The sequence below is a fragment of the Echinops telfairi genome, unplaced genomic scaffold (assembly GCF_000313985.2).
Source record: "Echinops telfairi isolate 266 unplaced genomic scaffold, ASM31398v2 ScPeMD7_7474;HRSCAF=8512, whole genome shotgun sequence".
NCBI lineage: Eukaryota > Metazoa > Chordata > Mammalia > Afrosoricida > Tenrecidae > Echinops > Echinops telfairi.
Window position 1 is genome coordinate 5,833,535 of NW_022111378.1, and position 15,166 is coordinate 5,848,700.

The window sequence follows — 15,166 nt, forward strand, 5'->3', positions numbered from 1 at the left end:
GTATAACAAAAGCCAGCACAGGCCTTCATTGAACAAACGAAAAATGACTTCCCCAAGTTTTCCGGTTTTAACATTAATCTAGTAGAGAATTAGTGCAAACACCACTTTCAGCTACATTGTTTTTCTTTATTAAAACAGCAATCTCTGAAATATAAGCTTTATATGTTTGACTCCCATCAGTGCACACAGAATTAGAATTATACATGAAATCATTACAGCCAGTACCAAAATAAAAATATTTCTTTTTGTAGCCAATGCTTTGGGATGTGACAAGAACATAATTTGCAGCAGATTTAAATGTTAAAAAATCTGCTTAGCAGGCAGCCTTTCAATGCCAGCACCCTCCATTATCCAGACATGAGAACAGCAGAGGCAGACTTAGAAAAAAAGCTTGGGTTCCAACCTCCCACAATTACATGTCTAGTTGTCTTAAAGGGAAAATACAGGCACAGTGCTGCAGAGCAACTGATCATAAATCGAGGGGGAGAAATAGACCCTGAAGATTAACATCACTTCAAATGCATTGTCAAATCCATTAATACTCACCTTTGAAATTCAGATGCTAGGTATTGGGCTAAGGTCTCTGTGAAATGCACACCACCTATGTTATCATCAGTGTTTGTGGAGAGGACACGGTACAGTCCGCTATTAACCTCCATGATACTGATAGATAAAGATGTTCCTCCAAGTTTGAACACCAAAATGTTGCTGCAAGAGATCATCAGAGAAACACAACATTTTAAAATGAGGGTAGAATCTAAGTGAGAGATCAACTACATGCACGTGGAAGACGCACACTAACATCTGTGACCCAAGGATTGTAACTCATATAATCCAAAGCCGGAGGGAACAGCATCAGAGCCTAAATTGTGAGATTCTGGTTTGCAGAAGGCTATGGATGACAGTGAAAGGCCAAGATACATTTATGAGCTCTACATAGAAAAGAAGTCTCTGGTGATTTCCTTCTATCCATAACAGAGGGATGTGAAGAAACTAGTTGCCAAACAGAGTATTGAAGATCAAAATGATCAACCTGACTTGAATGGTTAAACCCCACCACAATGCCCCAAACCTTGTGGGCCACATAACCACGTGGACAAATGCATGAAAAGATTGGGCTACTGGGCCGGCCCTACTCAGAGCACAACTCTCACCCTCCTTAAAGGTATGAGTAACAGAACCACAGTAAACCTGCAGGTTGGGGAGAGGGGCTGGCACGCCACGCCCACACGGAAACAAACCAAGAAGGAAAAAGAGAAAGGGACGGTCTAGACTCTGTATCTGCACACCAAGCCTGGAGGATGACATCCCTGCGTGAGCTGTTAAGGCACAGAGAGGATGGAACCGCTGACAACAGCTCACATGTTGTCCCCTTACTGGAGCGTACCGTGACAGAGGACAATACTGGGGCACACGACGGGTAGTTAGTCCAGTCTGAATCTCCCACAGTGGGGTGAAGCAAGAAGGGAACATAACAGATCAACAACAGGAGCAAAGCCAAGCCACAAAGCCCCTAAAAGGGCAGCTCCCAGAATTACCCCCACAGCAGATAGACCTGGAATTATGTATGTTTTTTCCTTTTACCCCCAATCTTTTGTTTTCTTCATGCTATTATTGGTTTGCCTACTTATATAAAATAGGCATGGGAAGCAAGCTCGAGGAGAAAGCAACGGGACCGACAGTCCTGGAAGGACTTGGGGGGGAGGAGGCAGCAGGAGAAGGGAGCAGTGAGCAAACAACGCCATTGACAGGGGAACAACAGGAAATTAAGATCAACAAGAAGGACATAGAGATCCTGGAGGTGTTGGAGCAACAGCAATCTAGCTGAGAGGGATTACTAAGAGGTGGAAGTAGGGTGAGCATGATGGTGGGGCAGTAAGAAGGTAAAAGGAAACAGGAACAATCTATGAAGCAAAGCTATGGATAGAGGTATAAGAAAAGGTGTGTACATATGTAAATACATTATTGCATAAAAATAGAGGTATTGGCCTATGTACATATATTTATATGGCAGTACACTGAGGTAGTGGACAGACTTCGAGCCTCTACTCATACCCTCCCTCAATGCAAGAACACTTTGTCCTAACAAACTTGCATTCTGTGATGTTCACCTTCCTGACACAATTACTGAAGACAAAAAGGGTGCATAAGCAAATGTGGTGAAGAAAGCAGATGGTGGCCAGCTATCAAAGATACAGTGCCTGGGGTTTTAAAGGCTTGAAGTTAAACAAGCGGCCACCTAGCAGGGAAGCAACAGGCCCACATGAAAGAAGCACACCAGCCTGTGTAATCATGAGATGTCGAAGGGACGGGGTTACAGGCCTCAGAAGACCCATAACAAACAAACAAACCCATATTGTTGAGAACGCAGTGTGTCAGAGGAAAGGGACGAGTCTACTAGGGCACAGTGAGGCACTGATGGGACACACAATATTCTTCTAGTTCCTTGAGGCTTCCTTATCCCCGACTATCATGATCCCATTGTTGCCTTTCACTGTAGCTAGACCGGAGTATGTACAGAGGTACAGAAAAGAGAGATAAGAGCTCACGACACATGAATCCAGGAACATGAATGGGAATAATACCAGAAGGGTTGGGGGAAGGTGGGAAAAGGAGGGGAGGAAGGGGGATCTGATCGCAATGACTGACACATAACCACACCCCCACACACACACAGGGGGATGAACAACAGAAATCATGGGGGAAGGGTGACAATGGCCATGATAAGACATGAAAATAATAATTTATAAATGATCAAGGGGACACAAGGTTGGGGGGGGGAGCTGATTCCAAGGGCTGAATAGAAAGTAAATGTCCAGAAAAGAATGACGGCAACACATGTACAATTGATGTATGGACTGTTGTAAGAGTTGTAGAGCCCCCAATAAAATGAACTTTTAACAACTGATAAACATTGTCACTTGATCCCTCTCTCTAACACACAAGTTGGGCCTGATCTGATTTTCAGTGTGTGTGCTTCCTATCTCTGATGTATTCTGTCATTGTGGGGAGCCCTCTTGAATTTTTCTGTTTTATGGTAGTGAAACCCAGGACCGATGAGCATACAGAGACAACAAGTAGAATAAGGGTTCTTGGGGGTGCAGTAGGGGAGGGGGAGTAAAGTGGAGCTGACAACAAGGAGTACAAGAAGAAAGAAAACATTTTGAAACTTATTGTGGTAGCAATTGTACAACAGTGCTTGAAGTGATTGAACTATGGAATGATATGAAATCTGTATTAGCTACCAATAAAATGGTTTTGAAAAATATACATAAGTGAGAGTAGATTTTAGAATTCATTCAGTTTAATCCTTTCAAATTATAAATGAGGAAACGGAAAATCTCACTTAATGATAAATGAAGATTGAGTTTGTAATTCTAGTGAATTATAAGTGAAATGGATATAAAATCTTACATATCATGTATGCTTTTGTTTTACAAGTTATTATCGCCAAAAACAAAACAAAACAAAACACCCTATTTTGTAGCTAGACAGCACATTCAGAACTAGGAGTCAATTCCCAATTTCCTATGCATGTAAAACTCACAACTATTACTCAATTCACCTAAAATCGTTTCCTAGTAATTTACACATATTTCATGAATGGGTAAAAGAATGAAGGAACATTAACATAAAATCCGACTGACTGTAAAATGGCACAATGCACCACATCTATTAAGGCATGTTTTGACAATTAGGGGTAAGGTGGCTCAGTGGTAAAAGCCTTTCCCCCAGTAGATACAGGTTTGATTCCCAGCTAATATAATCTCAAGAACAGACACTACCCAGCTGTAGTGGAAACTTGCATATTGTTATACGCAAAACAAGTTTCAGCAAAACTTCCAGACTAAGAAGGGGTAGGAAAAAAGGCTTGGTGATCTAGTTCTGGGGGGGAAAAAAAGCCAATGAAAACCTTACTGATCATGACAGACCAATCCCTTTGTGAGGTCGCCATGAGTCAGGGGCTGACTCAAAGAGAGCTAATAAGAACGTCTTCCATTTCACCACCAAAACTAGTCCCAAATCCCCATCCTGGATTTCCCCTTCACTGGCCAAGTCAAAGTTACACAAGAGTAACTACTACTTCTAAACATGTCTAATGACTGAAATTGGTCCTAAAGTTAACAGTACATGAACTTGAATTAGTTGTGGCAGTGCCTACCATCTTCAAACCTTTCTCGAATAAGAAGGCAATAAAAGGCAGAAAAGCTCCACCTTCTCTTAGTATGCCCTTTCTCTGCTTGCTCCCCATTCTCGTTTGTTTGAAAAATTCTAAGGAAGGGTCCTGATGGCTTTTGCAGGCATACAGTTTGGGAACCACTGCATTATCATGCAATCCCTTTTTATACAAATACCATAATCTAACATGGTTTCTGCACTGAAATACTTCCAGCATCCAGCACGGTCTTTACCTTTTGTCTGTGGGGCAGTCCTGTCCAAGTCCATACGCAAGAAGAGCTGCAGACGGTTCATGAATTAATCGCAAAACATTAAATCCAGCAGCGCTGGCTGCTTCCCTGTGGACAATTTGCTTTCAATGAGTTTATTATCAAGTGTTCAAATCTACATTTTTAGAAATGCTCTAGTAAAGGGTTTTATGCAATAGCAAATAAGACTTCCATAAACAGAACAGAAGTGCAACGGTCTTTGGACGCAAGATAACAGAACACAAGAAATGGATGTCACACTGAGAATAGGTCATTTCTTTATTTACAATAATAATGTTTGGAGCCTATTTGCTTAAGAAACTATAAGCTTATGCTGAATAAGAAAAGTAAGTTTCTCAAAAATTCCCATTCTATAGAAAGAGACTATAAGAAATTTATAGAATTATGAATTTTCCAATTTCTTTCATCTGGAGCTGCAGTTTTCAAAAGAGACTCTGAAGCTAGCCAAAGTCCATGTAGGATTCTACCCAGCAAAGGCTCTGCGATTATATCTGAATAAAGATCAGTAAATGACATTTCATTTTTTAGTTCTGATGCTAAAATTAGGATTAAAAGTAATAGCAAGTTTCCTTGATATGATTGAACGACTGAGCTATTGAATTGTATGTTATGCAAATTATGTACCAATAAACTGTTAAGAAAAAGTAATGGCAAATCTTACTTAAAATGGAACTTTTAAAGTTTTAAATTCATAGCCTTATGTAATTTCCATATAAGCCCTAATTACATAAAATTTAGATAATATTCATAAACATCATTTAACCTAGTAAATTAAAAAAGCAAAGTACACCACATCTTATTACCCTTTACCTTTGCATGACACTACAAAAGTTACATTTTCTTTAAGTAAGCAAAGTAGATATACTCCATGTTACATACTTACCCAAGAGCATTTTTTTGCTTTTCTCCAAAATCAAATGGAACAGTAATAACTACATCATTTGCATCTGAGCCCAAGGCAGACTGTGCTGTTTCTATATATTAAAAAATAGAAAAATAAATTTTGATAGGACAAAAAGTCAAATGATACTTTTGGAGTCATTAATTTGTGCCCAAGATTTCCTCCCTAGAATAATTTCTTCCACTTCGCCAGACAGCTCCACCCTGTCTGTTTTCTTCTCTTGCTCTTAAAGCAAGCACTACTCTTTGTGGTTTTGTTGATAGCTGTGGACATGGAACCAGGTACTTTCCATAGAGCATGACCCTTATGGTTCACAGTTCCAGCCTTCTCTTAAATTAGATTCCATAAGGGGTGAGCCACCTCCCATGCCACAGGTTCATAACCAAGTGCCACAGCAGAAGTGAGCCTTAAAAATCATCTACTCCAGAATTTCAAATATCCCATAGAATACTACTTATCTTTAGACTTTTCATCTATAAAAACCAAAAACCACCAAGAAAACAATCCCACCAAAAATCCACCGAAATAGTGACAAAATTTAAAAAACACAAAAAATCCCAAACCAAGCCCATTGCTAACCAAGCTCACTGCAACCCCTCCAGGGCATATGTCATCCTTATGGAGGCAGAACGCCACATTTTCTGCCGAGGAATGGTCAGTGAATTTGAGCCACCTGTCTTTTAGTCAGCAGCCTGGCACAAAACCACTGATCGGAGCTCTGAACCTGTCTAGCATCGTTTCTGAGAGCACACTGTTAGTCTTGAGGAATGGGGCAGAATCTTCACTAGGGATTTCTGGGTGGCACAAATGGTGAATTGCCTAGCCAAGGAACGGTGCCCAGAGGCCCCTCAGAAGAACGACATGGTGATCTGCTTCTGAAAGGTCACCAGAAAACCCTATGGCTCTACTTTGTACATGAAAGGTTGTCGTGAGTCAAAATCAACTGAGTAGAATGTACACTTTCTATCAGGCTTATTGGACCACCAATTTTTTTTAAGTGTTACTGACATAGAATTCAAGTACCATACAATTCAGTGGCTTGAATATATTAAAAGGAGTTGTGTAGTCATCATCACAATCTCAAATTGAAGAACATTTTCTTCATTTTTGTACTCAATGTTTTTAGCTATCCCTTCCCAACCTCCTATAATAACCCTAATACACTATTCATCTAGTTACTGTCTCTATAGACTTAGGGCAACTTCCTAAATTTCACAAAATTAACTCTTTGGGCTCAGTACCTTTCATTTTTCTGAATATCAGCCTGGCAACATCTTCTGGGTTAACGAATTTTGTTTCTTCTCCGATATCTAGTTTGTATCGTAATTTCCCTTTTTTCTCAATGACCTACAAAATAAATCATTATAATGGTGGTAGATAAGGGATCATTTTTGTAAAAATATGTGGTTTCAATAAAGGAAAAGTTTCAAACCATTGTTATTATGTCACAACCTTGTCAATTATTCTGTGTAACAGGAGAATAATCATAGAACCATACTCACTAAGCATTTACTTTCTGCGATGTATTTCTGAGCCTGCGGATCATCAGAGCTGCCCATAAAGAAAGTAAAGACAGTGCAGTATTAAAATCAGGATTGCTGACAGGTAAGATTTAAGGACTATATTCTTAATACCACTGTGCAATATTAAAACAAACGAAAATGTCAGTTGCTTAATAGCAATTTCAAGTATTATAGGAGAGGATTAAAATGGTTATAATCATTTTATCAGCTGGTTGTTCTTTGTATTTGGAAACAAGAGCTCTTTTTTTTTAACAAGAGCTCTCTTATTGACCTTGTTATTAGCAGATTTTGTACATTTTGCGGTGATTTTTTATATTAAAGATTTGTTTTAGGGTTTATATTCTTGTGTCTGTAACTCAACTAAATTGAACAAAAGCATGAATGCTGCACATGGAACGATGTCATGAGGAGGAATCCAGTGTGCAGAGCACTAGATAGCTCTACGGTAATGTCCTAGACAAAGTATGCCAAAAGCGAATGTGCAACTGTGGAAAATTCAAGACAATTGGTGTTATGCAGCTCAAACTCCTACTGATTTATAGAGCCTACAAAATGTCCTCACTCAACCTTCACAACACCTAAGTGCAGTTGGTTTGGTTCAACAGATTCATTGTGGCTCAGTGTCTGGTAAGCAAATGAGGGAGAGCGCCAAGGCTTGGCTCAGGAGTTCCCATCAGGCTGAATGAGCACACTCCGTTCCAGTAAGAGTGTGACTGACCAGGGACAGGCCTCTGAAGCGGGCTTGTTTTCATCTAGAAGCCAAGATGACCCACATAGTATCTGTACGTGGCATGCTTCTGCCAAGGGACTGGAGCTTTTATTCAGAGACCAGCTTTAAATGTTTATCAGTTCAGAGTGACAACAGTGAAAATCAACAGCTAGAGAAGCTGCCCTGGTGGTGGTGCTCGGCTACGTGCTCAGCTGTCACGTCAGTTAGTAGTTGAACAGCCAGCAGCCGGCAATCTGCTCGTGAAGAACAAAGGACCCTGCGGGGCAGTACTACTGGGTCACGTGAGGCCCGAGTCAAAAGCAGCGCAGTAGCTCCTAACAATACTGAAGGGTTACTGAACACCTGGGAACTCTAAGCTAGCAAAGAGACAGGCAAGTCTTAATGTTGATTAATTCAATGTACAGTTGTCTGGCTACGGGCAGTTCCTTTTCTATCACTGACCAATCGGTGGCCAGTTCCTTTTCTATCACTGACCAATCGGAGATGAAACAGGTGAGTAGTTTGCCCAAAGTCATAGTTAATGGCAGAACTGACCATCACAGTTCAGTATTTTTTTTTTGTTTCAGTATTCTTTTCACAGAAGCCTCCCTTCTTCCTCTTTTCGAAACCTACCGGTAATCTTTAAATTACATCCCAGCCAAGTAGTTCCAGAATGGGGTTGAGGGGATGAAGTGGGCCCAAAGTATTTTTTGTTGTTATTTTTTTTAAACATTTCGTTATCATTTTTATTATTTCAGCACAGTACTGATCCTGTTTACTTTAGGATAGAATTAAAGTCAACCAAGATAATACATCCTGATGTGTGTAGGTTATCGACCACTGAGACAAGGTAATTTGCTACGAAGGCAGCATGCACAGGTAGCTCTTAGTCACACACGGACGAGACACAGGGTACCCGTTAGCGGAAAGCAGAGAATGGAGATGACAAGTGATCGTGGACATCAACAGAAAGCAGCAGACAGATCCACACTACATACAAAAAAAAATCTTTTATTTTTCCACACCAGGATTAAATTACTTAACACAAAAACAAAGATGGGAGGAGTGTCGGTTTACCCAGCACCTCCTTTACACCATGATTGTTAGTAGGAGGCAGTTTTAATCCTACCATAGTACCATTATAGCAATGCCATCCTTTCTCTCTTCCCTCCTTAAACGTCTGCCAGTCAGAAGACCTGCACACGTGACACACCAGCATTAATGTGCCACAGGGTCTTCTCTACTAGTTACATCAAAGTGCCTTATAGGTTTAAAAAAGTGTCTTTACATCCATGTGTTCACTGAACCCTCACAACATCCCTGTGAGGTAGGTAAGACAATTATTAGTTAGCCACTCTGAGAGGGGAACCTGAGTTACAGAATGGTAAAATAACTTGCCTAAGGATGTGTAACTAGTACTGCCCACACTGCCTCCCTTATTGCAACATCCCTCTTCTGAACAGTTTGTTAGTCTAGTTTTAGGTACTGCTTCAGCATCTTTCCCTTTAGTCTCTCCCACATCACTTCATCCACTAGATTTTCACACCATCACCACCACATCCAAAGCTTAACTCCAAATGTTTTCAAAAAAGCACTTCTTACCTCATGTCAATCCTGCCTGTGCACTTTGCTCCCATTAATAAATGTAGACCATGCTGAATTTTCCTTCAAGTACTTCTCTGCTTTTCCAGAAAAGCCTACCCATCTATACATTAACCTGATCCACTTATAATTGACACTTACCTTGCTATACCACAGCCTAAAAATATTGAGAAAAAACATATATACAAGAGGGTTTCAAAGAGTTCATGGAAAAAATTCCATTATCTGTTCATTCCATTTGTCCACGATTTTCCTGAAACTCCTTCATATATACCCATCCCCACACTTCAGTCCCTTTCGAAAGCACTGCTCCTTTAAAGCAAGGAACCTGTACCTGGTGTGGTGGTGTGTAGTTCTTGAGTCTGATGAATATTAATGTGGCACAATGTTTCCTTAATATAGAAGTGTTTCCAGCATCTCAAACACAAATATGCTGCTGTGACTGAAATTATTACACGTCAACTTCTCTCGCCCTGATTTCTTGTTCTGCTACTTACCGGATTTTTCTAAATTGCTGGATGGTACTAGAAAATCTAGTACAAATCCCTCATCTTAGAGATAAAGACACTGCGGCACAAAAAGTGTTAAGTCACTCACCCAGTGACACAAACAGTGTCAGGATTTGAACCTGGAATTCTAATTCGGCTTCACCGCAGTCTACCATTCCAGCTACTTCCCGCCACTACCACCCACTCCAGCGGTGTAGCGACCTGTCTGCCGTCATATCATGGTGCCGAGTGTTCCCACTGATTCCTGACGACTTTACCTACTTGTTATTGCTAGCATTCGTTAAGCACCCACACGGGTAAAACACACAACCTCCCCCAACATTCCCACTTTTCCCCTTTCCCAATGCTTTTGTACTTCCTGAAAGCACAAAGTAAACCAGTAAAAGCTTTCAGCGAGTTCAAGGACTCCCAGTAATGCCTTTCTTTCTCAAGTAAATTGGACCTGTGGCTGAGCACCTTCCCATCTGGTGGCGGGGAGGAAGGGGATTTGTGGAGGGCTTGTGTTTGAAAGGAACCATCTGCTACAGGTAGTCTATCCACACCACCCTCAAGTGTTCTCAAAGCTAAAGGAGAAACATAGCTGTTCTCGTTTACCAAACACGGGAGCTTCAGAAAGTTTGTAGAAGATTTGAATGCCAAGATTATGGAAATTTTCCTCGAATATTCCAAGCCCTCTCTATACCATGAACTTGGTGAACATTTATACTATCTGAAAAAGTGATTTTGACAGGTCCCTACTAGGGATGTTACCTAATGCTTGCCCTCTACCACATACTGAACAGAAAAACAGCTAACAGCAAAGAATGAATTTTAAAGCTGATCGAGACACTGATATGACTGTTTCCATAATAGTTAAATGGCAACCAAAAATTTAAAGACATACACTTGTACATAAAAAGGGACCCAAATGATAGGATATACAAAAAATTTACATACACATGCCAGTTTTTAAAGCATCCACCATTTCACCAATATGAACCATAACACACTATTGCGACTCCCTTTTCTATACTGTGTATGATAGACTAAGAACTAGTAAAATAAAGGCAACAACAGTCTGGGTATAAAGAGTGCTTACTAGGAGACATGTCAAAGACATAGCAGTGATATTGTAAGACATAAAGGTACAAATACATTCTGTACATTGGTCAAATAAGCTATAAACCAAACCCATTGGCAGAGTCCATTCTGATTCAGAAACCCTTTAGGGCACAGAAGAACTCCACCGCAGGGTTTCCATGGCTATAATCTTTAGGGAAGTAGATTGCCACATCTTTTTCCCTTGGGATGTCTGGTAAATTTGAACTGTCAGTCTTTTGGTCGGCAGTGGAGCGCTTAACCACTGTGTGACCACCACTCCTTCAAATGAACTATAGAGGGATTAACAAAAGGAAGATCTCAAACTCTATGAAGCCATCAAATAGAGAATTATACTAGTCAAGAAAGAGTTCAAGCAATGAGGTCACTGTGTGCAACCATACTTCTCTATGCTGTAAACTAAGGTGCCTCACCCTAGCCTTACCTCAGCCAAGGTCATGTGCATTAACAACTTCTAAACATAGTGCTTTTAAACCCTTTCACATCTATTAGCCATGTGATCCTCACAACAACCCTGTGAGGTAGGCAGGTCAGGATGCTATCCCCATTTTACAGATGAGGGAACCCTTGTAGAAAAGCAAACTGTATCACCTCCTGCTACAGAGGGAATCAGTGACAAAGTTGGGACTTACTAGCTCTCTGGACTTGTGCAATCTTTTTTCCACTAGGCCATCCCTCAGGTGTCTGGAAGGTCTGTCAATCAGTGGAGAATCTTGGTAAAAAGAATTAGCCTGTATTTTGCTGCTAGTCTGCCTGCCTATCAATGGTCTGTCCCCTTGTTTCCCTCCAGGACTGGGTGCATCAGAATAAAGGAGCCTGAGTACCAGAAGGCAGGTGTTGGAATGAGACTTCTGTTAGAAAGCAGGCACTTCTGTTTTCAGTACCTAACTTTTGGTATTGGAGATTAACCTTTGAAGCAATTTTTCAAGGCCTAGCTGAAAAGCACCAGTTGCCTCTTCCACTGCGGTTGCCAAACGTCTGACTGCGATCACAGCATCCCTGCGAAGCTCATTGGCAGCGTCTTGCTGAGCACTGGCCTCCTCGCCAATGGCAATCAGCCTGTCCAATTTCTCTTCCTCACGCTTTGAAAGTTCTCGTGCCAATCTCCTGTTTTCTGCCAGCTCAGCGGCAATAGTCCTGGCCACTGACCGCCTTCGTCGCCTTGCCCACCTTGGAGGTGGCTCACAGGTCAAAGGCTTATCTCCACCAGAAACAAAATGAACTCTGGAAGAGGAGACTTGAGGCTGAGGTGTGGAGGCTATACCAGGAGGGTTTCGGCTGGTGCTGGTGCAGGGATTGGGCTCACCGGACAGACCCAGTCTGGTCATAGGGCTGCTCTGACTGGGAGCAACTGCACCTCTGAAAAGGTTGTGGGAGCTGCTGTAGATGGGGGTCCCTTGAGAGCACCCTGAAAAACAAAGCAACAATGTTGCAACGGAAACATTCCTGCTAAAGGAATGCTTGGAGCCAGCAACAGAGTCGGGAGACAATCACAAAATGGTGGTAGTTCCTGGCATGGTCTCTTTCAACAGGGATTGGGAAGAATTCATCTCCTTAACCTGGACATTTTACTTCCCAAACCTCCCCCTCAGCATACCTAAAGCCCTCTTCACGTAACTATACATCCCAATCTATAGTCAGATTCCTTAGGTACCTGCCACCATAATGTCAAACCTGCTTTAGTTGCTACAGGGAACGTCTCCAAGGTTTATGAGTTCTAATATTTACATAGCTAGGTTTATAGCTTTTCAAAACCTGGAAGACCCTTTAATTCACCATTATGTTAAAAAATGGGGAGGGGCAGTGCAGAACATCAGAACTATAGAAGGATATGACCCCAAGGCGTACACTACTGTTTAGCACCAAGTTGCTCCTGGACCCCAATCCTTCACATGCTTAGGAGTTACCTGCACCCGAGGATCCATCCCAGGAGTCCTCAAGGTCACTGGTTTCTTGAATCCGGTCAATGAGTCTCAGCTGACAATCCTCATCTGAGTCTTTAACTGTATCCAAAATATGCTGGTGATCTGCTGCCTGAGTCCTTTTGGCTTTCAGAACGCTGGTTCCCTCTTGCCCTGAGGGATCAGAGACCCCTAAATTCTGATCAGAGTGCTTGGCCCAAGCAGCATCCTCCATTAAGTTCTCTGAGTCAGCCACTATCTGATTTCGGAGAAGCTGATCCAACGTATCGTAGAATGGGCAGTGTGGTGGCTCTCCCATACTTGTGGCGTGGGCAATATATGCCTTCAGATACAAGGCCTTCAGAACTTTAAACTTGGAGCGGCACTGGCGTTCGGTGCGGCGGAAGCCTTCCTGCTGCATCCGCTTGGACACAGCCTGATAGACATCCGCGTTATGATGCACAGTCTGAAGACGCTGAATGTACTCTGCCTCGCCTAATATGGAGAGAAGAGTCCGTGTCTCCTGTCTGGACCATCGGATGCCAGCACTGCTATTGGCATTGGCCATAGTGGACTGGGAAGGTCAGGTGGAGAAAGCTCCTGGACAGCAAGGTACAAATCTGAAGGTGTAGGGAAGCTCTGTGTGCACTCAGTATATGTTTCCAGGAGCCAGCTGGTTCTTCCCTCTCAGGGCTAATTGTGGAGAAGCCAAGCCCAAGGACCGAACTTCTGGCTGGAAGGCCACAGGGGAATGAGAGTTACAAGGATAACTTCGGCAGCACATTAAATGGCGCTACCTGTGAGGACTTAATAGGCATTATGCCAAGACCGAGAAAGCCCAACTTTATTAGTCTACCAAGATGGATCTTGGACCAGGGGTTAACAGGCTGTACTAGTTTGGGGAATAACCTGGACTAAGAGGCAGCTAGCTCTGGGGAAGTACTAGCAGGACCATGTTACAGCAGTGTATCTGAAGGGCACTCACCCTTCTCTAGCCTTGGTCTAGGTAGTGTACATTGTGGCCATGCACACTTCTTTATTAAAAGGTCACTTTTGAGCCAGAAAAAGCTTAAAGTTGTTCTTATGAACACAAGGCTGTCTATGGAACATAGTAGAAGACAGCCACATCATGCTAACCATATGACCCAAAAGAGCATCATGACACAAACCAACAACAACATATTGCTGGCTGCTTAAGAGTGGATCTAGCTTCAAGGCTTATCTGTAACTCTTGGCTTCTGTCACGAGCTTGCTAATACGAAAAATTTGATACCCAATTGATTTCAATATTCTCAGAAAGGGTGTTCTGAATGAGTAAAAGATGTGCAAGTGTCGTTATCACCACAAAAATGTGAATTCTCTCCAAAATACTTTTATTGTTTTGGGTTTAGAGCATAGCCTAAGGAAAAGAATATCAAGTTCAGTTTAACTAAAAAACAGATTAACAAAATAAACAAATAAAACTGTATGTCTAAAAGAAGTAACTATTAAAATTCTGCTATAATCCCAATATTCCAAAACCATAAAGACAAGCAAATTTCGGTTTATATCCCAACTGAACCAAGTGCAAAGGAAAGAACCCAGCAGGGAAGGTTGGAAGACCTGATCTGCAACATTGTTTTGTTGAGCCCCAAACTAATTTAGGAATGCCACCACCTCTCCATGCCTTGATTCTGCCCTCTATAAAGGGGCAGAAAAACACCTGTCCTACCAACCTTACACGGATGTTACGAAGATTAAGTAATAGATGTGAAAGCACTTTGAAATTTTAAAAACATGGTATTAAGTATTACCATTCCAGTGAAAATAAAAACTTCTATTATTACAGCAATCTATAATTTGAGGAAACAGAAGTCTGGGAATGCAAGCCTGTCTAATCTTTTAATGAAAGTTACAACCGATTAACCAGATTCTTAAGACTATTCTGCCAATGATTAAATTTGCAAGGCAACTGGAAAAGTCAGTTGCAAGAAAGTGTCACAGGCTCTAAACAAGAAAATTTATAGCTTTACATAGGTTATGACAACTGTAATAGGTTTCCTAAAATCCACCTACAGCAGTCTTCAAACTTCCATAAAATCTTCCAAGCTTTATCTGTCAAACACGATAAATGTGTATAGTCCCTATGTAAAAAGTCTGAATGAATAAATATTGGTGGTTACCAATATTAACCCATCTGTCGGCAAGAAATTATGTGCACGTGAATCCCATCCTGGAGAAGTCCTAAATGAGTCATCATAAATAGTGTTTCCTGGTGGTACTCTGAAATGATTTAGTTGTGAAATGCAACGAGAGGTCAAACTGTGGTGGTCCGTTTCATGGCACATTATGCTTAAATCTTATCAACACAATGTTAATGCCACACGTAAAAGTCTTGTTGCACTCCTTACCTTCTGCCAAGGATCTGCTTTACTTTCATTACTGTGTTTGAAATATTTCTTATTCTACTTTGTTTCGCTGCCAGTCCAACAACCT

General features: G+C 41.5%; 2 protein-coding genes across 2 annotated transcripts in view; both read right to left on the reverse strand.

Annotated features, from left to right (window-relative positions):
* HSPA14 (heat shock protein family A (Hsp70) member 14) overlaps nucleotides 1-8,117 on the reverse strand; it is a 21,878-nt gene extending 13,761 nt beyond the window's left edge. Inside the window, exons 1-3 of the mRNA XM_045285633.1 lie at nucleotides 8,044-8,117; nucleotides 6,852-6,900; nucleotides 6,591-6,696 (exon numbers count right to left, since the gene is read on the reverse strand). Coding sequence (XP_045141568.1) covers nucleotides 6,591-6,696; nucleotides 6,852-6,900; nucleotides 8,044-8,117 — 229 coding nt within the window. The remainder of the gene's footprint in view (nucleotides 1-6,590; nucleotides 6,697-6,851; nucleotides 6,901-8,043) is intronic.
* Nucleotides 8,118-8,576: 459 nt separating this feature from the next.
* Nucleotides 8,577-15,166, reverse strand: LOC123521174 (zinc finger and SCAN domain containing 29). The gene is made up of 3 exons (XM_045285634.1): nucleotides 15,082-15,166; nucleotides 12,698-13,424; nucleotides 8,577-12,198 (listed from the first exon to the last, which is right to left on the reverse strand). The coding sequence occupies exons 2-3, from the start codon at nucleotides 13,257-13,259 to the stop codon at nucleotides 11,675-11,677; spliced, it is 1,086 nt and encodes a 361-aa protein (XP_045141569.1). The 5' UTR covers nucleotides 13,260-13,424; nucleotides 15,082-15,166; the 3' UTR covers nucleotides 8,577-11,674.